This window comes from Mustelus asterias, chromosome 12 (assembly GCF_964213995.1).
Source record: "Mustelus asterias chromosome 12, sMusAst1.hap1.1, whole genome shotgun sequence".
Lineage (NCBI taxonomy): Eukaryota > Metazoa > Chordata > Chondrichthyes > Carcharhiniformes > Triakidae > Mustelus > Mustelus asterias.
Genome location: NC_135812.1, coordinates 6,048,496 through 6,073,958, shown reverse-complemented (window position 1 = coordinate 6,073,958; position 25,463 = coordinate 6,048,496). Strand labels below are relative to the sequence as shown.

At 40.2% G+C, this 25,463-nt stretch overlaps 1 protein-coding gene across 1 annotated transcript in view; it reads left to right on the top strand.

Moving 5' to 3' along the window:
* The window catches only part of med13a (mediator complex subunit 13a), a 174,486-nt gene that overhangs the window by 60,954 nt on the left and 88,069 nt on the right, over positions 1-25,463 (top strand). Inside the window, exons 5-8 of the mRNA XM_078224634.1 lie at positions 12,848-12,993; positions 14,952-15,149; positions 16,328-16,531; positions 20,700-20,859. Of these exons, the coding sequence (XP_078080760.1) occupies positions 12,848-12,993; positions 14,952-15,149; positions 16,328-16,531; positions 20,700-20,859 (708 nt within the window). The remainder of the gene's footprint in view (positions 1-12,847; positions 12,994-14,951; positions 15,150-16,327; positions 16,532-20,699; positions 20,860-25,463) is intronic.

Here is a 25,463-nt window from a genome sequence, read left to right as displayed (position 1 = left end):
TGGCTGCAAGTGTTTTGAGATGTCCTGTTGTGAAAGGTGCTCTATAAATGCAAAATACAACACTGGCAGTACTCTGGGTACCATCAGCAGCACTTTTTTTCCCTTTATGCATTTAAAATTCAGAGCAACACTGAGGGAGTATGACACTGTGCCACTCAAATGAGAGCTTAAACTTCAAGGCCCTGTCTGCTGTTTAAGGTGAACACTAAAAACTCATAGCATGATTTTGAAGAGCCAGGGGAGTTATTTCTGGTATCCTGGCCAATAAATATCCCTCAACTGACATTATAATAAAACAAATTTTAATGTTGGTGTGTTCAAATTGGCTATCATTTTTCCTTAGTGACTACAGAAATATCTAAAGCACACTGGACTGTCCTACAATTTTAAAAACTGCTACATAACTATAAGACTTGCTCCTGCACCATAGGTTGTCCCAACCTCAAACAAAGATATTCTGAAAACCGATCTCTGCCTGCAAGTTGGATCCCACTACATGGTGGAGGCAAAACAACCCTGAACAGATTCAATTGGAGAAGTCTTATCAAGCAGTCTCAATATTTGAATATAGTTCGGTGCCTACAAGACAAGTGAGAATGCCACAAAACCAGTGTCTTCACCCACCTCTCAAACTATAATTTCATATGTAATATTTACAAATCAACATTTGACTTAAGATTGCATGTGAGACTCAACTGTTGAACTGATGGGAGAATTTTTCATCACTGAATCCATTTTACCTTTTGAGAAGCAATTCTGAGACAAAGGTACTTGATGATAAAGCTCCATAATATATACAAAAAGGTATTCCAATACTTTCTATAGTGTTCAGAATTGCTATCTATGCTAGGGCTATCCTGATTTAGATTATATTGTTGCATACTTTTTATTTCTAGAATTAGTTGCTTATTTTTGTTTCCCCAAAGATGTGAATAATCATGTTCATGTACTACATGCAAAACTAAAATAGAATCTATCTTTACTTGGTTGCAGAAGCCTTCTGTTTTTAACGTTTATTAGTATCACAAGTAGGCTTGCACAGCAACAAAGTTACTGTGAAAATCCCCTAGTCACCACATTCTGGTGCATGTTCGGATACACTGAGGGAGAATTTAGCATGGTCAATGCACCTAACCAGCGCATCTTTTGGACTTAATGGGAGGAAAGTGGATCACCCGGAGGAAACCCACACAGATGCACGGAGAACATGTAGCCTCTGCACAGACAGTGACCTTTAAACAGAAAGTGATTGCAGTATATGAATCAGAAAAAGTTAATATGCATGTACAGCAAGTGATTAGGAAGGCAAACAGAATGCTTATTGCAAGAGAAATGGAATATAAAAGTAGGGATGTTTTGCTACAATTGTTCAGGGCCTTAATGAGTGTGTACAGTTTTTTGGCCTCATTCGAAAAAGGATATAATTGCCATTGAAGCAATTCAGAGAAAATTCACTGGGAATCGAACCGAGGTTCCTGGTGCTGTGACAGAACACTTCCCAAATCTAAATTTAATTAACTAAAAAAAAAATTAAGGAGGTTATAGTAGGACATTTGGAAAATCATCATGCAATCAGGCAGTGTCAACATAAGGGAAATAGTGTTTGACGAATTGAAAAAGATAACATGGATAAAGGGAAACTTGTGTACTTGGATTTCCAAAAGGCATTCGATAAAGTGCCAGATCAAAAGTTGCTGCACAAACTAAGAACTCATGATGTAGGAGGAAATATTAGCATGGATAAAGCTTTGATTAGCTAAAGGAAGCTGGGAGGGATGAATGAGTCATTTTCAGGTTGACACGATGTGACTAGTGGAGTGCCACAGGAATCAATGTTGGGGCCTCAATTATTTATAATCTAGATCAATACCTTGGATGAAAGGACCAAATATCTCGTAGCTAAATTTGCAGATGACCAAATAGGTAGGAAAATAAGTTGCGAAGTGGACAAAAGTATCTGCAAAGGAATATAGATAGTTTAAGTGTGTAGGCAAAAAATGTGGCAGTTGGAGTTTAATGTGGGAACTTGTCCACTTTGGCAAGAAGAATAGAGAAGCAGCATATTATTTAAACAGAAAGTGATTGCAGAACTCTGTCCTGGTATATGAATCAGAAAAAGTTAGTATGCATGTACAGCAAGTGATTTAGGAAGGCAAACAGAATGCTTATTACAAAACAAATGGAATATAAAAGTAGAGATGTTTTGCTACAGTTGTTCAGGGCCTTAATGGGTATGTGTACAGTTTTGGCCTCCTTATTTGAAAAAGTATATAATTGCCATTGAAGCAATTCGGAGAAAATTCATTGATTCCTGGGATGAATGGGTCTTTTATGAGGAAAGGTTGGGCCTGTATCTATTGGAATTTAGAACAATGGGAGGTGATCTTATTGACACACAGGATTGTGAGGGGACTTGGCGGGGTGGATACGGAGAGGCTATAATTCGGGACACAGTTTAAAAATAAGGGATCTCAGTTAGAATTAAGATGGGTCCTAGGTATGTGAAAGTCACTTCCTCTGAATAATGGAGGCTGGAGTACTGGCATACCGATTGACAAGGGAGTCATAGGTTATGGGGGGGAAACTGGAGAGTGGAGTTGAGGCTACATTAGATAGCCATGATTTTAAATGGCAGAGCAGGCTTGAGATCTTGAATGATGTTGTGCTCTGAAGTTGTAAGTTCGTTAGTACATGTGTAACATTAGAATGGATCCTATTGACTGGAAGAGGAGAGCTGAATGTTGGAACCTTATTTCATACTGCAGCGGTTGACTTTTAAATCGTGTCCATACATCCATAGGGAGAAGAAACCATAGTGTCTAAAAATGAATCCGTGTACTATTGTTCAGCTGCTTGTTGAAACTCCCAACTCCAGCTTTGGCGAGTGTACCTTGAATTAGAACTATTTGAACTTGGCTTAAAATAGGCTCGGCTATGAAGCTGTATTCAAAAGGAAAGCTGCTTGCTGACCCTTTTCATGGTACTGATCACATGGCAAAACAATATTTCTGTAGTGAATAACTCGCTAAAAATGTGAGCTAACCCACTCATATTTGTGGGTTTAAACTCTGAAGGTGGTTGATTTGGGTCATATTGGCTTTGAAAAGGATTTGGATTGGTGAAAAAGATGAAGGATGCACACCATGATTTCTGTTCATTCCCTCTAGGAACCAATACAGTAGCTCCCTAATATAAGGGAGCGATAGGAGGTGTTAGTATATGAACTCGAGTGGATTTATAGGCTTTCTGGCCTTAATTTCCAGAATTTTTCATTAGATATACTTTTTTATCATCTTGTATTATTTAAATCAACATAGCTGTTTAAATAAACAAGCCCACTATTTTGTTTCCGCCGAAGGCTCTCAAATTGAAGAAATTAAGTTTAGCTATAAAATGATTTCCTGTATTATATTTTCTAATGTGGAACTGGAAAATAAGATGTGTAATACTTCCAGTTGTCCTGTATGCTTTCCTCAATTGCAGTTCATGAGCTATTTGTGTCCTGTAAAATTTATGTATTATAAACATGATTTGAAATTTTTCTGAGACTTCAAGCATCACTCTGGATGACAAACGTTTGAGCTCGACTCTTGTGGTTTATACACACTTTGAGCCCCAATATGTATTTCCCATTTGTTTTACTTTTTAACTGAGAGGGTTGCTTTGGATTGAAACTTTGCCATATATTTAATACATGGCCCTGTCCTTTTAGCTGTTAACATTTCTGTATATATTATAGTGTCACATTATATGGGCTTGCTTTGGGGTGGAAGTTTTGTGACAGTGGGCATTGTCCTTCCTTCTGAGCCCAAATCTCTGGGTATGAAGCCCACTCCAGGACTTGATGGCTAAGGAATATGCATTCATAGCATTGTTGATTTTGGCAAACTAAATTCTTCCAATACACCCATGGTGGGGAACAGGAGAGTCTCCCTCCTGTTGTGGTGTGACACCCCTCAACCTGTAGCCTTTGGCAACCAGGCTGGTGATCTATTCCAGGACAAAACTAGTAATGGAAACAGCATATGCATGTTCTGCCTGCCTCAAATGTGTCACTAAACACAGGAAGTTTCTAAAACTACTTCTGGGAATTTGCACACCAGTTTCTGGTCTTATTGAGATATACTCTAGTGGAAATGGAAAACTTTTAAGATGCCTACCTTTGCTTAGCAGTAGCACTCTTTCCTCTACACCAGATTGCTGGTTCAAGTTCCTGACAAGGAGTTGATCATGTAATCTAAAGTGTCTAAACTGAAGCTGTTGGGTACAAAGCTGTGTAAACGTATCAGGCAACAGTATTAGTCTAAAATTTGCAGCCTCTTTCTTGTGTGAGACAGTTAGTTGTGAATCTTACTGTGTGGTTGGGGAGACCTTTGAGAATGGGAAAGATTGAACAACCAAGTATGCACTTATATAGGATCTTGCATGATTTTGGGATGCTCTTGGGAAAGACTTGTCTGCATTCAGTATAGGTGAGACTTTACACACCATTTTCAAAATCACTTTAATGTACACAATGTATTGGGAGTGGCAATGTGATTTCCTGTTTTCCTATCTCATGGGGGAGCTCTGAACTGAGGTCCCAGTCACTGCATTGAAGCAAACATTTAGTCACTGCAACAAGCAGTACGTATGTATTTTTGAGTTGGTTTAAAATGTAGTTTAGGTTGTAACTTTGAAGCATGTCACCACCATGCACTAAGAATTAGAGTCATGGAAGAAAGGAAAAATTAAATTAACTGGAGAAAATTTCAAGTAATATGCACAATAAAAGGATCAAAGATATTTGGTCATATCTTCCTGCACCTAAAATGCTAAACATAATGAAAACAGACAATGCATAATTTAGTGAAATCAATTTATTGGCATCATTCCAGCTTGTACTGGTGAGACACATGTCAGCATGTTGTTCCACTGTAACAGTTGAGTAGCAAGAAACCTTATTTCTGTGGTCCACCATTTCCTAGTATGTTAGTAATTTAAAAACCGTCTGCAGTGCAAAATTAGAAATAGGTTGCATTTGCAAAAGTGCCAATTCATTGCCTCATGCTGGTAATTGACAAATTGCTTTTATTAACAACTGATTGAAAAATTGAATTTTCACTACAGCTTGCTTATACCATCCTCCTCTAAACATTCGAGTCTTATCTGAGAGAAAAACGAATGCACTATTGGCCTTGAGGAAGAATTGCTGTGGTCTAAAGTGCTAATTTTATCTCCCAGCGGTCTCCTTTGGAACACATTATTCCAGGGGGACTATCATGTGACCAAGCTACTCGCGTCTCCTGAGTTTATCCAGCACTTTAGCAGATCTAATTTCAAACTGTCTGCAGTACAAGCTAAATGTCATCACTTATGACTAGGACTCCTTTCTCTCCTCGTGCAGTTACGAAAGGATTGCACAATCCACTTTAGCGTGCAAATTGAATGATCACACTTTAATGCTCAGAGCAGTCCAGATTTAAAAAAAAACTCAAAATAAATTTGGCATTGAGCAAGTTGGAACTGAAGCACATACACTCTGCAGTGGTTTTTACCTGAGCACTTTTAACTTTGAATGCAGGACTTGTTCCTCTTCCTTCCTCTTTCTGTTTCACCTCCTCCCTCCCTCCCAATTAAAGTTGACATCAATAAGAGAGCCGCATTTCTAATAAATTCTGTTTAGGCTGGAGAGGGAGGTGTGCTTCTATGTACTTCTATAAACATAAATCTAGCTGCACTTGAGACTGGTCATAACTTTCTTTAAACATTTGGGATACAAGTGAATTTCAGCTTGTCTGGTTTAAGGTTTTTGCCTTATTTATTCCTGTGCAACTACATCTCACATCAGTAATTTAATCCATCACCCAGAAAGATTTTCTTTTCCTCTTCACCAGATATCCTCTCTCTCTCTCTCTCTCACACACACACACACACACACACACACACACACACACACACACACACACACACACACACACACACACACACAGCCACCTTTTCAGGACAAGTTCTTCCTGATTATCAGTCTTGAATATACTTTGCTGGTTTACATCTATGTCTTTGTCCTATTTTTAAAAAAATCGAGCTTCAAGCAAAATTTAGATTTGTCTTTTCCTTTTTCTAACTCCCTCCCAGACTTGCACATAAGCAAAATTCTATGGATGCTGGAAATCAAAACGTAAAACCAGAAAATGCTGGAAATGCCCAGATATCAGGCTGCATATATGGAGCAAACAAGTTAACATTTCAGGGCGATGACCTTTCGAAACTGTTCTGATCAAAGATCATTGACTTGAAACGTCTGTTAATTATTTTAAGTATATTTATTTATACAAAGATGGCAGCAGAACTGAAATTAGACAAAAGGTGAGATAATCTGTTTTGCTTGAGGAATGAATGTTGCCCAATATATGAGAACTCCACTGCTCCTTGAGTGCCATAGGATCTTTATGTCCACCTGAGCAGGCATACTGGATCTTATCAGAGACACTGCACCTAAACACAGGTGGACATGGAAAGGATGTTTCCTCTTGTGGATCAGTCCAGAACTAGGGGGCACTGATGTAAAGTTTGGGGTCGCCCTTGTGGGACAGAGATGAGAATTTTCTTTGTCCTGAGGGTTTTGCAACTTTGGAATTCTCTGCCTCAGAAGGTGAAGGAAGCAGGATCACTGAAGTAGATATATTCTTGTTGGCAAGAGAATCCAAGGTTATCGGGAGTGTGGATCAGGGCCCATCATTTGTCTCCCTGGCACTGGATGCCACTGATCGTTTTTACTGTGAGGATCTTTTGCAGTACTGAATTCAATAACCCCTCTGAACCTTTATGCCTGAAACAATTAGCAACATGCATAATTTGAACAAAAAAAAACGCGTGCAAGCATGGCATTTTATTTGGAAATTGGAGTTAATGATTGTAGTCCTGGTTGTTGATTTTGATTTGAGTTGACATTTCCTTTTTTTTTTGCAACACAATTGTTTGTATACATAATGTGTATGGGGGATATTTGACAACCTACCCTCCCAACAGCAATCATTGGTCTGTTTTGGCCTGTATGTGGTATACCACATTGCTCGATGTCCGGCAAAACTGTTGCAACGTTGAGCACACAAGAAGCAGACACTACGTTGTGACTATGTAACTGGACTAATTTTCAATTGTGCAAACAAATAGCTTCACACTGATCAGTTGGACTCTGTTTGCAACTTGTCAATACTTAAATGTCACCCAGCAACATGATCTATTTCGTTCAGTTCAAAGACCAAAGTGTTTGTGAGTTTACAGAAGAATATAGTGGTTGAGAGAAGAGATTACGATCCTTCTCTCAAATTAAGAGAATTGCTGTGCTCATGCGTGAATTGGTTGTATACTGGAGAGGAGCAGTTGTGTTGTCTGGAACTTTTTCAGAACAGCTGTATTTATTTAAAAAAAAAGCAAACTAATAGGAACACAAAACTGAGAGGGAAAAGGCCACTAGATCCACCAAAATCGACTCGAATCAGAATTGGTGTGTGACCATTCTGTGAAACTTGCTGATCCGTTTTGAAATTTAAGGATAGAACAAAGGAGTGTGCATGAAAGCATGAGTATTTACAAGCCAAAACCTGAAATGGAAACCTACTTTTCCAGATACAGATTCAGTCGTATGTTTTAATCATTTCTGTTTCTCACCATGGGATGAATTGCATTCCAGTGAAACTGTATGGAATGTATTAATTTGGAGTATCATGTGTGCATACTTCAAGTATTTTTCCACAAGTGTTAGAGCGTTGCTGATCACTTTGTACTGCGCATGTTTTTCTTAAATTTGTCCAAACTCACCCCTTTATCTGTCTTTCTATTTAGATTTTTCCATTTTCTAATGGCAGCTTGCATAAGAGTGCATTGGTGCATCTTAAAACTTGTAGGTAGTTCATTTTTTTATGGATGTACCGAGAATGCGCTCTAGCCAATGTTCTTTTGTTGTAGGGGACTTTAAAACGTATTTAGCAGTAAGACCTGCAAACCTCCTTTTAGTAAGTCTGATTTTTGTCTGGACTAAAACAGAAGGAGGAATAGCTGTGGGAAAGTTTTTTTAAAAAAAAATGTAGCTTGCTTACAAGGTGATTGGAAAGTGTTCATTGCCTGGATGGAAATGGAAACTTGTACTATTGGATTTAAGAATGTTTTCACTTACTGTTTGGTATGTGGAGCCTCGTACCTCTTTTCTGTAAAATAGTCTTGAAAAAACTCATTCAATTGACAGCATTTTGAGAGAATAAAGTGCTGTGGTTAAATTTATGGCTACCATAGATCACTGCTTTTAAGTCGACTCACCGCATATTTTTGGCTCAAAATCATGCTTTTAGATATACCTAGCACACAAATTGATTCTCCTTTTCAGCTACAAAATTCTACAATGGCATTAGTGGTTGACCTCCAGAAATGCATGTTTTACTTGCATTGCAAGTCAGTGCATGGGTCAAGGTGATCCCTGCTGCATTGCAAGAAAATGGATCGGAGTTTAAGACAGCATAGAAAGAATTCAAATAGTGTGGTGAGTGACGAACAGAAATGCGTCCACTAACAAAAGACATTAAATACAAAGCTTCTTTTGAACTAAAAGTTGTAACATTTGCTAACTCATCAGAAAACTGTTCTGCAGTGGGGAATTGGTGCAAGAATGGTGGGGGAGGGAGGGGAGAGAGAGAATCAGTCAAAGAACAAACAAAATTACAGCACAGGAACAGGCCCTTCGGCCCTCCAAGCCTGCACCTACCATGCTGCCCGACTGAATTAAAACCCCCTACACTTCTGGGGACTGTATCCCTCTATTCCCATCCTATTCATGTATTTGTCAAGATGCCCCTTAAACGTCACTAGCCTATCTGCTTCCACTACTTCCCCCAGCAGCGAGTTCCACTACCCTCTTGTAAAGAACTTGCCTCGTACATCTTCTTTAAATCTTGCCCCTCGCACCTTAAACCTATGCCCCCTAGTAATTGACTCTTCCATCCTGGAGAAAAAGCTTCTGACTGTCCAGTCTCTCCATGCTTCTCATCTTGTAGACTTCTATCAGATCACCCCTCAACCTCCGTCATTCCAGTGAGAACAAACCAAGTTTCTCCAACCTCTCCTCATAGCAAATGTCCTCCATACCAGGCAACATCCTGGTAAATCTTTTCTGTACCTTCTCCAAAGTCTCCACATCTTTCTGGTAGTGTGGCGACAAGAATTGAACACTATATTCCAAGTGCGGCCTAACTAAGGTTCTGTAAAGCTGCAACATGACTTGCCAATTTTTTAACTCAATGCCCCGGCCGATGAAGGCAAGCATGCTGTATGCCTTCTTGACTACCTTCTCCACCTGCGTGGCCACTTTCAGTGACCTGTGTACCTGTACACCCAGATCCCTCTGCCTATCAGTACTCTTAAGGGCTCTGCCATTTACTGTATATTTCCTATCTGTATTAGACCTTCCAAAATGCATTACCTCACATTAAACTCTGGATTAAACTCCATCTGCCATCTCACCGCCCAAGTCTCCAATCGATCTATATCCTGCTGTATCCACCAACCTTTGTGTCGTCCGCAAACTTGCGACCTCCCCTTCACAAAATCATGTTGCCTAGTCCTGCAGATGTCCAAGACCAAATGTGCCATTAGAACAGGGAGCAGCATGCACTGGAATGGGTACATTACAATATGGATGTGCAAAATAGGAGCAGAAGTAAACAATTAGACATGCCAGAACTTTTGTCTTTTACTGATCAGGGCACTTTACAATTACCAATATAAGGGCAATTTATGTTGCATAAGAAGAGTGGTGATTGGTTGGAAAATGGACTCGGGTGTTATCATGGAAAGCGCACCAATTGACGGTGATTGACTGTTAACTGCCAAGCATTGTTTGAAATTTAAACCAAGCGGCTTATGCCTGATTGTTTAGCTGAAACAGCTGCATTGTGCACACACGTTGTTTCTGTCTACAAAGGGCAGGGCTCTGTCTATTAACACATGTAGTTCCAGTGCACGCACGTGCCTGTTTCAGCTAAATAAAAGTGACAGCCATTTGGTGACTCATTCCTCGGGAATGCCTTGACCAATCAGGATCAAACTGCCTGGTTTAAATTTCAAACCATGTTGGCAGTCACCATCAACTAGTACATTTTCCACCGCAGTGTCGCTACCAATTTAAGTCCACTTGACAACTAATCAGCGCACACTTTTCGGACAGTATAAATTGTTGCTTTCCTTGTATTGGTATTCTTGCAAAATGTCCTGATCAGTGCAAGACAAAAAGCTTCCACATATCGTTTTTAGTTCAGCCATACTCAAGTAAGGCCTTTCAACACTGAGCCTGCTCTGCCATTCAATAAGGTCATATCTGATCTGCTTGTGTTTCAAGTTCCACATTCCCAACTACCCCCAATAACCTTTGATTTTCTTGCCTAACAAGAATCTATCTATCTTGGCCGTAAAGTATTCAATGACCCCGCTTTCAATGCTTTGAGGTAGAGAGTTCCAAAATCGCACACCCCTCCAGAGATAAAAATTCTCCTAATTTCTATCCTGTAAGGGCGACCCATCACCACCACCACCACCACCACCACCACCACCACCACCACCACCACCACCACAAAATGGTGACCACCCATAGCAGCAGTGCACATTTTATACTGGGCGTAAAAGTTAAACAGTTTTTGGAAGAATGTTTGGAGGCTTTTGGGCACCACACACACACAGTCAGTAGTCTTGTTTGTATGCATTGGATGATACTTTAGCATAAGTCTCAGCTGTGACTTAGTTGATAACATTGTTGACTTCATCAGAATGTTGTGGGTTCAAGTCCCACTCCAGGACTTGAGCACAGAAATTGTGGCTGGTACTCCAGTGCAGTATTAAGGGATTTGGAATGGTGTCTTTCAGATGAGATGTTAAACAGAAGGTCTTGCTTCCCTCTCAAGTGAATGTAAACTATTTTGGAGAAGAGCAGGGGAGCTATCCCTGGTATTCTGGCCAATATTTATTTCTCAAACAATGCTATAGATTATCGGGTCGTTATCACATTGCGGTTTGAGAGAGCATACTGTGCACAAATTGGCTACTGCATTACTTGTATAAGTGACTACACTCAAAGTATTTCATTAGCTGAAAAGCGCTTTGGGACATCCTGCTGTCATGAAAGGTGTTATATAAATGCAAGAATCTCTTTTGTTTCTCCAAAGGCAATGTGTTATTAAATTTCATTTATCCTTTCCTTTTTAATTTTTAGTTTATGAAACAGACTGGATTGTTAAATTAGATTTTTGAAGACTTTAGCAGTAATTTTTTGTGTCTTAAATACTTTCATTTTGTTAAAATTTTCAGCCATGTTTTTTAATTATCTCCGTTGCATCGCTTCTCACCTATCTCTTATCTTCAGCCCAACAAACCTCTCTATCTGTGCTTATCCAATTCTGGCTTCTCGAACATCCCTAAATGCTGATTGTTTTACTATTGGCTGTCATGTCTTTTAGTTGTCTAGGGTCTAAGCTTTGGCATTTCATCCCCACACCTTTCTCTCTATCCATTTTGCTTTCCTCCTTTAAGACACTCCTCAAATGTTACCCCTTTGGTCATCTGACTTGATATCTCCTATGTGAATAGAACATAGAACACTACAGTGCAGTACAGGCCCTTCGGCCCTCGATGTTGCGCCGACCAGTGGAACTAATCTAAAGCCCCTCTAATCTGCACTATTCCAATATCATCCAATAACCATTTGAATGTTCTTAATGTTGACGAGCCCACTACTGCTGGAGGCAGGGCATTCCACGCCCTTACTACTCTCTGAGTAAAGAACCTACCTCTAACATCTGTCCTATATCTCTCGCCCCTCAATTTAAAGCTATGTCCCCTCGTGCTAGCCATCACCATCCGAGGAAAAAGGCTCTCACTATCCACCCTATTTAATCCTCTGATCATCTTGTATGCCTCTATTAAGTCACCTCTTAACCTTCTCTCTAACAAAAACAACCTCAAGCCCCATAGCCTTTCCTCATACGATTTTCCCACCATACCAAGCAACATCCTGGCAAATCTCCTCTGCACCTTTTCCAACACTTCCACATCTTATGGTCTTATTCAAGTTCTTGGTCGTGCATGGTGGGTTGAAGTCAAGAAGGTTAAGTTACTTCTTACTCTTGAAGAAACATCGCAAAATGTTTTACATGCGATGAAGTGCAGTCTACTTAGGTGTTGTATTTTGTTTTTGAATACTTATGTCCTGTGAAGTGCCTTGGAATGTTCATTACATTAAAGGCGTTATGTAAATACACGTTCTTACTGAGATGTTGGAGTTCCAAAATTGCTGCAGTTGTCCAAATTATGGTAGTAATCATGGTATCTCTAACTCTCAGTCCTTTAGCAGAATATATTGATGTACTACTAATTGTATACTAAATAAAATATCAGTCTTGGCAATGCAGTGAATGCAATATTGCTGGCTGGCTATATTTTTACAATTTGGCCATTTATTTGTTCGAAATTGAAGGCCACCATCCCAACCTGTTTTTTTTTGTTGAAGACCATTCGAGTGCATCCGTTCTGCATCAACAAGTGTTTGCAGGGCTCTTTCTTGCATTTATTAGAAAGCAAGGTGAGGGGACAATGCAGAGTCCCAACCTGGTCAACACTGGACAGTTGCAGGGTCTGTAAATAAAGGCCCAGATCTGCTGGAGGGAGGGGGGCAGCGGTTGGTCACTTCACTGTGTATTATGAATTTTTCTAAATAGTAAGAGATGTGAATATAGATGAGATTGTTTCTATTGGTCCTAATCTGTATATTACAGACGTCAAATACACAATTTAGGTTTGTAACCATAATTTTTTTCCCCCCCTCTAGTGAGCACTTGTCCTGTTCCTTTTCATTTTTCTTGCATGGGGATAGTAAAGTTTGTACCAGTGTTGAGATAAACCAGCACCAACCAGTGTACCATCTCAGTGAACAGCATGTTACTGCAGCCCAGGGATCCACCAACCCCTTCCAAGGTAGGAATACTTTTCTTCTGAACAAAGTAATACTTGTTGAAAGGCTGTTTGGTGTATGTGTAGGAAGGGAGAGAAGACCTGGGTGGGGTTGAAACGTGTTTGTTCTCCCCCCACTCCCTGCAGCCCCCAATGGTTTTCCGGTATAAGCAATGCCTGGCCTATTATTAAACTGTACAGGCATGCAGATTGCAGTCTATGCTAAATCAGCTGGTCAGATAATCTCATTTGGGGTGCTGCAAATGGTCTCCAATGCTCCTGATGGCAATCCGTTGATCGTCACTGGAAAATGCATATGTATCGCTCTGTTGAGAATAGTATTCAGCCTGACTGTGATGCCCTCCATTTACGAACTATATGCAGTTTGTTTTATTGTTTAGAACATATTTTTCTTCAAGGTTGTCTTAAGTAAATAGAGCTTCAACAGCATTGAAGAAGCTCACTTAGCTTGTGTCTATGTTGATTCTTTCCACAGTCCTGTCATCTGTCTCAAATATTTAGCCTCTGTTTTCCTAAAATATACTGTTATGGTTTGGGTTAGGAACTCTAAAGCGTTTTATGAAGCCCGTTTAAATCATAAGTTTTGCATCTTGAATTTGGCTAGGATAAACATGAGATGCTTCACTTCAGGTGTGATTCAAATGACCCAGCGGGGAGCTTTTATCAAACACAGTTTACTTAAAATATAGTTAACATGCATAGTAAGAAAATTAGCAAGAACTTTTATCAATTCCAAATAAGAAATAAAACAATCACGACAACATATAACTCTTAATAAATATCTCTAATGTGTTCCAATCAAAATCCAATAAACAAAAACCTTTAAATAGGTTTATCACTGCACAGGCTAAAGCCCATTTAATACAGGAATCCAGTTCCCTGGGTTGAATGCTGATTTCAAATGATCTTGAAAACTCAGAACAGCTGGTAGTCCTCAAAACATAGATTCTTTGCTGCAGGATAGCAATAAACTGTACTTTCAGCTAACTGGTAAAATTCTCAAAAAAAGAGAGACCTCTAGTTCTGCTTCTAACAATACAGCCAAAACAAAACTAAAAACAACCCTTGTCACATGACTGGCAGTTTTTCTCCTCCCACCAATGACATCACCCAAGGCTGTGAGCTGCAGAGATCATGATTTTAAAAAAAACTCGGATATTAATGTCACAATACATTGGTTTATGTCAGAACTATGTTCCCTATGGCAAGGCTTTCCCAGTTAACAGCAATTTGTGTGACGATACTTCTCGAGTTTCTTTTTTCTTAGTGCCTTTTTGATTGACCTTATCAGCACTGACCCCTTAACTAGAAAAAGTGTCTTTCTTTATTCACCCATCAAAAATATTTTATTTTTAAAACAGCTTTCTTTAAAACCTATTGACTTTGCTTTCTATTCATCCCCTCTTGCTGAGCATGTAGATGAGAGGTCTACAGGTTTCTCAGCACTTCAGCCAGCTGCTACAATGTGTTAATGATATTACAATATTTTTTCCATTGTTGCTTTATCTTCCTCCTTGGATAGTGCACTAATTTTATTCTTTGGGCACACACTGCTGGCTTCTACTATTACCAGATTGGGTTTGGAATTTCCCTGTACTTGACCCAGCAATGATCCTCAGTTAAACTTCAGAAATACCCATAGATATAGCATGTTAATATTTTTCCATCACTCACGTCATGCATCCTTGTGCTGACTCTTAATGCTCAGTTGCTGTCAAAATCAAGGGGAAATTTGTGTGAGGTATTTGCTTGGAGCTAGTATTGAGGTTGTCCAAATTCATTTTCACATTGTTGTTGTTTTTAATCTATGGAGGATAATTGCAGTCAATAAACTGGAGAGTATTTAATCTTGTCAATCTGTGCTGAATTAGAAAGGGGTCCCAGAGGTGACAGGACAGTGTGTCAATTCTAACATTCAACCCAATTTATTCAGTCTTTGTATTTTGATCCTTTTCTTCCAGTGATCCTCAGTCCCTTTGGATTAAATGGTACCCTGACAGGTCAGTCATTCAAGCTATCGGATCCCCCCACTCTTAAACTGATAGAAGAATGGAAGCAATTTTATCCAATACAGACCAGCTCAAAGGAAACCACAGACGACAAACAGGAGGAGGTAGACTGGGATGATGACTCAATAGCAGCTGTAGAAGTCATTGTTGGTGAGTGGAAATGGAAAAATTGAACTAATTTAGCAGATCTAATAGAGCTTTCTATAAATTATGTTGTTTTAGATTGAAATCTCTACGAACAGCTTGTAATATGCAAGAGCAAAAAGTCAAAGCACAAAACCCAGAAATGTTACAGAAAGCAAACGGATCTTTTGCGAGTGAAAATATTATTGAGCCACCAATAAATTAAGGCATGTATTCTTGTGTATTAAAGGTGCCATAGTCACAAATGACCATAGGCTGCTCTCCCCTTTTGAGGGGGAGAGCTGACTGGCGGTGATTTATCCTGAGGATCACCACACCTCAGATGAGGGGTAAGGTTGAGAAGGCAGGGGCCTTCATGATCTCAGCTAGTACAGGAATTGAACGCGCCCTGTTGGCGTTATTCTGCATTACTAACCAGCTGTCCAGCCAACTGAGCTAAACTGACCCCTTGCATGATCAATGCCAGGACAATATTTTTGGGAGAAATATAAAGGTAACAATTCATGGGTAAAATCTGGGGTTTTCTGTTTCACTGGTTTAACATGGTGTGCTTTAGTTAATATTTAATTTTACAATACTTCGATTTATTTCCATACCAAGTTCTTATGGGGAATGCATGTTAGGAATGATTTGTCTGAGAAATAATAGATTCAGCTCTGCTTAAATGGTCTGTGTTTCCCTTATTTATATGTTCCATATGCCTTTGCCTGTTGAGACCACTGATTTATGAGGTGTTTTCTCGTCCTTTATTCTGTGGATTGGCTAATAGTCCTTTGTTTTTTGTTTATGAAATTCAATAATGTGACTCACAATGTTAGGCCCACAGAAGTGTGTTTTTTAAGCAAGTTTGTGTATGTCTTGAAGCTATAATGTATTTCATGGTTTAGTGGTTCATGGATCTGATTACAACCTAAGTATGCTACTACCTTAACTTGTGTGTTTTACATTATGTGATATTAAATATGCTTTATTGTTTTAGAAAGCAATTGGATATACAAGAAGGCACTGGGCCAAGTAATTTGTGTGGTTTGTAACTTGTACTAAGGTGGAACGTGAAATTTTGACTTTATTGGAGCAGTATTGATTTACATCACACACATTTGCTAATGAATATTAATATCTTTTATCAAATGCGAAAAGAAAATCAACAACTGTTTTTAATGTTTGCTGTATTTTATTTACAGCTGGTGTGCGAATGGTATACCCAGCTTGCTTTGTGCTGGTGCCTCAGCCTGATGTTGCCACTGGCATCTTGAGCAGTTCCACTGGGACTTCGCATTGCACAGCTGCCTACTCAAGTGCCCACCAAGTGCCTGCCCCAATAAGGGATCCAGCCATTTCCTCTGTGACATTGACTCCACCCACATCACCAGAAGAGACTGAAACAGGTACTATTGTATAATATGGCTACCACATCTTATTTCTCTTCAGAGACTGACTATGTCCCCCATTTTCTGTTTATTTATCAGATTCCTACCATTCACATTATTGTGCCTTCTGCATCTTGTCATGTATTTATAACCATTTAAATTTTGAAAAACAGGTAGTATTGATTTAGAAGAATTTTCTAACTCAGTTACTTAAAAATCATTCTGAATCATAATGTGCTGAGCATATTTTGTCAGTTCTGGCCTTGGAGTTTGCAGCTTCTTTCTTGAAATCTTGCAGCACGGAATGGACCTTTGTTCATTTGAAGTCTGTTTTCAAAGAACTATCCAGTTTAATCCCACACTTTAGCTTTCTCTCCATAACACTTCAAGTTTTCTTCTTGCAGATGCAATTGAATTGATGCATTTTGAGAGAAAAACGCTTTGAAGCATGAAAATCAAAATGGTATTATTTAAAATATATTTCCAATTACCTAGTTATCAGACGTGCAAGGTGTTGTTCTACATGGCTTAGGTCTGGCCTATACCCTGCTCTTGTGCTATAGCTTACACCTGAACCATCTTGCACTTCATCTGGTGATCAAAAATGAACTGTGGCACCAAGTACAAATCTCTGGGTGGAAGCGGAAAAATTGTACCCAACATTGCACTTGCGCTGATATCCTAACAATAGCACAGAGGTGGCTATCAGAGCAGAGTGTGTAATGAGGTCCAACTAGTCCCCAACAGTTTTTTATTTTTAACATTTGTGTGAGGATAAGATGCTTCACTCCAGGTGTGATTCTATTGACACACGGGAAACTTTTTATCAAAACAAAGTTTATTTAACAATACAGTTTAACTATAACAAATGAAAACGTTTTCCAATTTAAATACTTAACTGCTAACCAATCTCTATTGTGAAGTTGGTGTTTGTAAAATTGACTGTTAAAAGGTGGTGTTTTTTTCTGTTCTGTAAGTTTAAAAAAATGCAGGTGCATGTGTGGTCCCAGACTGGAACATTTGTATAGAAGGGCCAGGCAGCAGTATTGCCAAGACAACAAACAGGCTTTTGATTTTTTTAAAATTCAGCCACTCAGTTTAAATCAGGCACTAGGATACCAGCAGCTTATTAGAGTTAAATTTGATGGTTTTTGCAATCGAGAACCAATGATATTGTGGGATATTGATGTGTCATCAGAGGCATAAAGAAAGGAGGCAGTGGGACAATAAGCAGAGAAAGCAACTGCCATTTGCCAGAGTAAAAACCTCATCCATGTCTTAAGACACAGCCTCATCTTGATAGTGAAGGTGTCAAAGAAGATAGAAAAATCAACAGCAAGCCCAGAATATTCCAGAAGATGCCAAACCTGGTTGTAATTTAGCGAGCGACTAAAATTCTATTTTTATTTTTGTTAATAAGTGGGAATTGTATTTATCTAAACAGAATTCCATTAGATACCTGTTTTATTTGGTTTGTTAATAGTTTAGTTAACTAGTTCACTGTTAGGTAAATTGTTACTTATTGACTTCAGAGTGTCAGATAGTTATTTTGATTTAACCACAAAATTGCTGAAGCGCAGATTGTAACACTTCACACTCCCTCTTACAGATTGAGGCAAGGTACTACTCTGAGCGGTTAAGAGTTAGTTCTCAGATGGGGGATCCACCTCTGCTTCATAACACTATTAGTTCCAATTCGAGCACTATTCCTCCTTATAGACTTAACTCTTCTACACACAGGCTTGCATGCCTGTACCTGTTAACAGTCTTGGAGCCTTTTGAACACCTCTGGAGAGAGAGACACACCTGTCTTCTGACAGACCAAAACAGCAGCCTCCTGAGAGAGAGAAAGACAGACTCCTCTTCTTTCAGGACCAGGCAGAAGCACATGGCTGTCGCTGTCAATAAACCTAATCAAAACCCTAGGGGAAAGACCAAAGTGAACAAAAATGCATTAACTCTGTCTACAAGATTGAGAGGCATGGACAGAGTTGGTAGTCAGAAGCTTTTTCCCAGGGTAGAAGAGTCAATTACTAGGGGGCATAGGTTTAAGGTGCGAGGGGCAAGGTTTAAAGGAGATGTATGAGGCAACTTCTTTACACAGTAGTGGGTGCCTGGAACTCGTTGCCGGGGAAGGTAGTGGAAGCGGATACGGTAGTGACTTTTAAGGAGTGTCTTGACAAATACATGAATAGGATGGGAATAAAGGGATATGGTCCCCGGAAGGGTAGGGGGTTTTAGTTAAGTCGGGCAGCATGGTTGGTGCAGGCTTGGAGGGCCGAAGGGCCTGTTCCTGTGCTGTAATTTTCTTTGTTTTAATCAAAACAAAGAACAAACACATCCCTAGCTAAAATCAATCATTAGCCAGAAGGCTGGTGCAGACAAATCAGCATGTAAAACAGCTGAATTTTAAATCTACCCCTTGCAAGAAACAAAAGGCACAGTATCATTACACCATTGCATCCAGTGGTGCGTGGGCTCTTGGTACACAAACTCAAGTGTCACTCTATGCTGAAGTTCTATCTGTCCCTGATGAAATGAATGGATCTGGCCACAGTGCCATAGAACACTCCACTTGGTTGGATGGTCCCATACCACCTATCCCTCATGGAAGAAAACTTTTACCATAAGTCCATTTGGCAGTGGTACATGTAATGTTCTCAAGGCTCTGTGGGAAAAGAACATTGCTGATCCTGCTGCATGGTGCCCTGAGCAGACTGTTACAATCACTTGGCAGAATGCCTCTTTGCTAGAATTTTTGAAGAAGCATCAAGATGCAGTTTGACTTGTGATGTGATCCTTCCTGCACACGTGGCATCTCATTGTGTCTGCATGCTGCCCTTGACGTGCTTGTGGCAGGGAAGAGCCCATTTCCCACCTGCTTCTGAAACATACCGTTGCAAAACAGATACAGTGGTTTTTGTTGAGGATCATCCCAAGTTGCCCCTAAAGGAGTATTTGTACTGTGTGAGCTGTTTTTAGGAATGCACACTGAGATATGTTGGCCTTCATGGCAAGAGGATTTAAGTATAGGGATGGGGATGTTTTGCTGTAATTGTATAGGGTGCTTGTGAGGCCACATCTGGAGTATTGTGTGCAGTTTTGGTGTCCTTAAGGTTGCCCAATGAATGATGCCTTTGTTGTAGAGGGAGTACAGCGAAGGTTTACCAGGTTGATTTCTGGGATGACAGGTCTGTCGCATGAGGAGAGACTCGAGTCAGTTAGGACTTGAAATTCACTGGAATTTAGAAGAGTGAGAAGGGATCTCCTAGAAACTTATAAAATTCTAACAGGGTAGAATCAGAATGTTCCCAATGATGGAGTCCAGAACTAGGGGGTCACTGTTTGAGGATAAGGGGGTAAACATTTTAGAACTGGAGTGAAGAGAAATTTCTTTACCCAGAGAGTGATGAATGTGTAGAATTCACTACCACAAAGTGGCTGAGGCCAAAACATTATCTAATTTCTTCTTGAAATCAGACATCGCTCTTGGGGCTAAAGATATCAAGGGATATGAGGAATCAGGATATTGAATTTGATCAGCCATGATCAAAATGAATGGCGGAGCAGGCTTGAAGGGCCAAATGGCCTACTCCTGCTTCTAATATGTTTTTACGAAACAATTGTTGCTGTAGGATTATCAATCTGAAGAAAGATGCATCTTGGTCTGCCCGTAACTTGCTTTTTTCCAATGCACAGAGGGTGAGTGTTGCAGGCCAGCACGTTTCAAGGTCTAGGACCATGTGCTCAGTGACTGAAGCTTGAGGCAGTTGCCACAAAGGCTCATTGGTGAAAGGCCACTGCCTTTAGGTCCTCCCATCATAGCACATTGTGGGACATTTGGGGTGTATGCAACAGTGAATGTTTGACATGAAATGTAAATGTACATTGCAAATAAAACCTGTAATGGCAAATGTATTGAGGCACCTCGTGTATTGTCATGAAAGAAACTTGTATTGTCAAATTTGAACTGGAATGTAATGTACTTTTAGAAATTCTGTGAATAAATATTTGGGGGAAAATATTCCCCTGTAAGTTCCTGGGGAATCTAATTCCATCATCAGTCTTTTAGGTAAGGTATTCCAGATCATAACCATATATATATATATATATATATATTATATATATATTTACATGTTAAATGAATTTAAACAAAATACTAAACACAATTTTTCATTTCTTCTAGCTGAAATCCAATCCACTCAGAAGTGGGCAAAGCTTACTTCAATGACCGAGGTGTTTAATATGGAAAATTCAGGGCATGGTGGAAAGATTCCTAGAAAATTAGCTAATCAGGTGGTAGAGAAGGTGTGGCAGGAGTGCAATCTCAACAGAACCCAGAAAAAGTGAGTATTTAATGAATTAATATTCTTAGCAACTTTTGGGCGAAGAAATTAAACTAGCTTGGGCAGTGAGCAGACCTAGATTTCTCTACTTCTTTTTCCCCACCCCCATTCTTTGCTCTCAATAAAAAGAAAAGGAGTGCTGTTGGGGTAATATCAGCATCCACAACTCCAATCCAAATCCTGTTTGCTAGACCAAAGTGTTTTTATTTTCTACTTTTTGGTCTGGGATAAAAGTCATATTTACCAGTCACTGAACTCTGTGGAGCAGAGTCAAAACTGTAAGGAGTAAGAAAGATGGTGCCAAGTCTGGGGTTGAATAGAAAAAGTTTGGGTGGGAGACTATGAGCTGAACAGGATGGGGAATATGTGTAACTGGGAACATCTGGTCTTTGTGTTAAGGACCTGGTTGTAATAGAATGCTGTTCTTTAATACATGTGAAGTTAATTTGGCTTCCTTTTGTAGATTTGTTTTCAAAATGATGATTTGAACTTAAATTACATCATTCTCTGTTTAATAGTTAGATCATACTAATGTTAAGTATGTATAGTTTTATCTGTTATGATCTCAATGGAGACCGATAAATTTAAACTGTTAGAAAACAGCTTGGAAAGATGACGCAAGAAGATTTCTCATAGAATCATAAGGTTCAGAAGAGGCTCTTCGGCCCATTGAGTCTGCGCCCACATGTGAGAAACACCTGACCTCCCACCTAATCCCATTTACCAGCACTTGGGCCATATCCTTGAATGTTATGACATTCCAAGTGCTCATCCAGGTACTTTTTTAAAGGATGTGAGGCAACCTGCCTTTACCACCCTCCCAGGCAGCGCATTTAGTTTGTCACCTCCCTCTGGATAAAAATAGGGTTTCCCCCCTCACCGTGAACCTATGTCCCCTTGTGGCTGACCCTTCAACTAAGGGAAAAGCTGCTCCCTATCCGCTCTGTCCAATCCCCTCATAATCTTGTACACCTCAATCAGATCACCCCTCAATCTTCTCTGCTCCAACGAAAACAACGCAAGCCTGTTCAAAGCAGAGCACTCCCTTTTCTTTTCAGCACAACCAGAAACACACACTTGTCCACTGGTCCATTGTGATGCTTAGCATCTGAGTTTGCTTATGTTCTTTTCCTTGGCTTTGGAACTCTTAATCACAGAACTGTCTTTCATGGTGAGGTGCCCCTCCTGGAATTCTTCCTCCTAGAGCGGATCTTTCAGCATCATAGCTGCTCTCCCTCCTGAACCCTTACAGGCTGCTCATAAGGGATATTTTAGAAATTCTTTCCCTCTCGAAGCTAATCTCCATGGCATTGTGAATTATATGGCATTTGTATCCAGGTAAAATGCTGATTAGCTATCCTTGTGACCCAACTCTCATATATTGGAACTGACTGAACAGTTTGAAGCATAACTGTTTACAACCCAACACTTCTCTGGGACTTAGACTCTGTCTACCCACTGTTAGCACACATACATGCTGTTACCATTGCTTCTGTGTGTAAACACCTTGCACCACCAAAACAATCCGATCCCCATTAATCTCCAACAATCAAAGCATCCATGCTTGCTGTTAGGCTGACTTCAGAACAGGTCACGTGGCCCTCTTTTTACCTTAAATAACATGTTTAAACCTTCCAATTGTAACAACTCTTGAGTGCATTATGGAAGTTGTTCTTGGGTGTGTGAAAAGGGAATATCCCCCAAAGACATTCACCATGTAGTCATTGTAGAGAAAACAAATTGTGCCAGTATTCTTTTAATGTTGTTAGTACTCTTTGTTAATATCACCTCAAATTGCTGCTGCAAGTACCATTGCCAGCACAGACCTATAATAACTACTGCTTCACTCTAATGTGGTACTTTAAAGGCACTTCAGACAAACTGCTGGGTGTTCATTGCAGTTCAAGTGGATATTGTACAATAATCTCATGCTCCCCATTTGTGCTTTACTGAAATTCCAGTGGCAGCAATGACCCAAGCTGCATTAATTTTGTGATCAGGTATTCTGTCTGCATTTTATTTGAATCTTGACTTATTTTTTGTATTTAAATTTATTTTCAGATTAAATTGAAGCAGTCAGAATATGGTTGATTTTTTTTCTGCCTTCATCTGATAGCATCACTGTTTTTCTAAAATTAGCATTTATCCTTTATCCATTGTTCTGTTGATGCTATATAAAATTGCTAGTTGAGAAGGCAGGCAAGGTACCCTGACTTGAAAGCATTGTGAATTTTGACCAAGTGAACATGAGAAGATATACGAATATGATGGCCTTGTGCATCCTTGGCTCAGTGCTGTTGAGCTGGAGTTTGAGCTGTAGCATAAATTGGACATTTTGTTCCAGGAGGCAGTCACATCACTTCGGCTAATTAGGAGGTTAGAGTTTGTCAGTGGTCAGGGGCAGCAATGAGAGACTGTGAGGCAGGCAGATTCAGATGTAGTGATCAAGGGTCTCAGCCCTTGACGACCAGATATGAGATACATACTGCTTGTGTGGATGAAAACCAGCCTCACATCCACTGCCTCGTCAAAGCAGCCAGCATAATTAAGGCCCCCTGTGGCATTCTCTCTTCCACCTTCTTCCATCAGGAAAAAGATACAAAAGTCTAAGGTCACGTACCAACCAACTCGAACAGCTTCTTCCCTGCTGCCGTTAGACTTTTGAATGGACCTATCTTGCATTAAGTTGATCTTTCCCTACTTCCTAGCTATGACTGTAACACATTCCGCGCACACATTTCCTTTTCTGAGCGGTATGCCTTGTCTGTAAAGCGTGCAAGAGACAATACTTTTCACTATGCTAATACATGTGACAATAATAAATCAAATCAAAACCAGGACTGCAATGTGAATGGACAAACTGACCATCGTGCAGGAAGCCAGTCAAGTTGGTAGGGGGAGCTGGTAGTAAAAGGACCATGGTATTGATAACAGACAGAATAATAATGAAGGTAGCTAATGCTCTCTGCAGCTGTGACTGGGAATCCTGAAGGTTGTGTTGCCTGCCTGGTGTCAGCGTTAAAGGCATCCCTTCACAGCTGGAAATGAGTGGGAAGGGGAGGATTCAGTTGTCACGGCCACAGAGGAATGTTGGTAGAGTTAGGATTGATGATCTGCTGTGAGTTTGAGGAGTTGGGGTGCAAATTAAAATGCAAAGTTTCAAACGTAAATTACATGAGCTACACTCTAGTTGGCGCAGATTAGAGATTTGAAGTGTTGTGGGATTTCAATCCATGGGGCACTGGGAAAGAGGGGGTTGTGCAACTGGAATGAGCTCCACATATCAAACTGGTATCAGTGTCTCAGTGAACTTCAAACTAGGATTTTAAACTAAAAGGATGGGGAGGGCTCAGGTGATGGGAGATTTTGACACCTACAAAGAAATGTTGGGGCCATAGAGCACTGCAGCAATTTGGATAATGAGAAGCAGAGTGGAGGGATTGATAATGTAAGACAAATTTCCCTGTGCTCTGAGGTAGACTAAATTCATAATATTTTAGGCACATTATTATTACTTTTCTGTCTCTCAGCCATTTTCATTTGTGTGCAAGTGCATATGGCTTTGCTTACAAAACTTTGAGAAATGGCTGGAATCTGATTTCACAAAGATGCCGTGGTAACAGGCAGTGAAGCCTTGAGCTGTCCTGATGCTACTAGTGCTAATGGAGAAATGAATCGTGCTAATATGGGGGCCTGCCCAAGTGTGGAGCTGCTTACAGGCACGTTGGAATCATTCATAAGTGATGTATGTGGAAAAGTTGATATGATGGCCGCAACTCCCTGTTTGGAGAGAAGGTTAGGGAAGAACTAAAGTCCTGTATAACAATGCAAGTAGCCTCTGAATCTCAGGAAAACTGCTTGCAGGAGCTTGAGCACTCAGCAATGTTCTGTGGCACTGGCACAAGTGGTGGACCTGCAGAGTACAGTAAATCGGCTCTCGGCTGGTCAAATCATTGAGGTTGCTATGTGAAGATTTGGAGGGGTGTCAGTACGAAACAACATTCACTTTTTGGTGTGATTAAGCAGGTGGAGAGCCCTCACCCTCAGTTTGTTGCACAGTTATTGCAGGACATGCCAAAACTGGAGGACAGGCCTCTCTTGGGCCAAGCCCACAGGTCATTTGGGTGAGACCCAAGGAATTTGAAGATCTTCACCCCTTCATTATACAGGTTCACTATTACCAGGCTCATGACCAGATCCACTGCCAAGCTGAGAAAGCTGCTCTGCTACTCGATCAAGGCAAGAGACTGTCCATATTTCCAGATGTCCCCCTTGCTGTAGTCAAAAAGAGCTGTTTTGACAGCATGAAGCATCTCCTGCACTCCTACCCATGGATCACGTTTAGCCTCTACTTTCCCCGCCTGATTGAGAATCACGTTACCAAGTGGAGTTGAGGACTTGATAGAAGACTCATCTGCTGCTGCTACCAAGCAGCGTGCCTTAATGATTATTGGCTGGTGGCTCTGACACCGATCATTGCGAAGTGCTTCGAAAGGTTAGTCATGGCACGAATCAATTCCAGCCTCCCGGACTATCTGGATCCACTACAGTTTGCCTACTGCCACAACAGGTCCACAGCAGACGCCATTTCCCTGGCCCTGCAC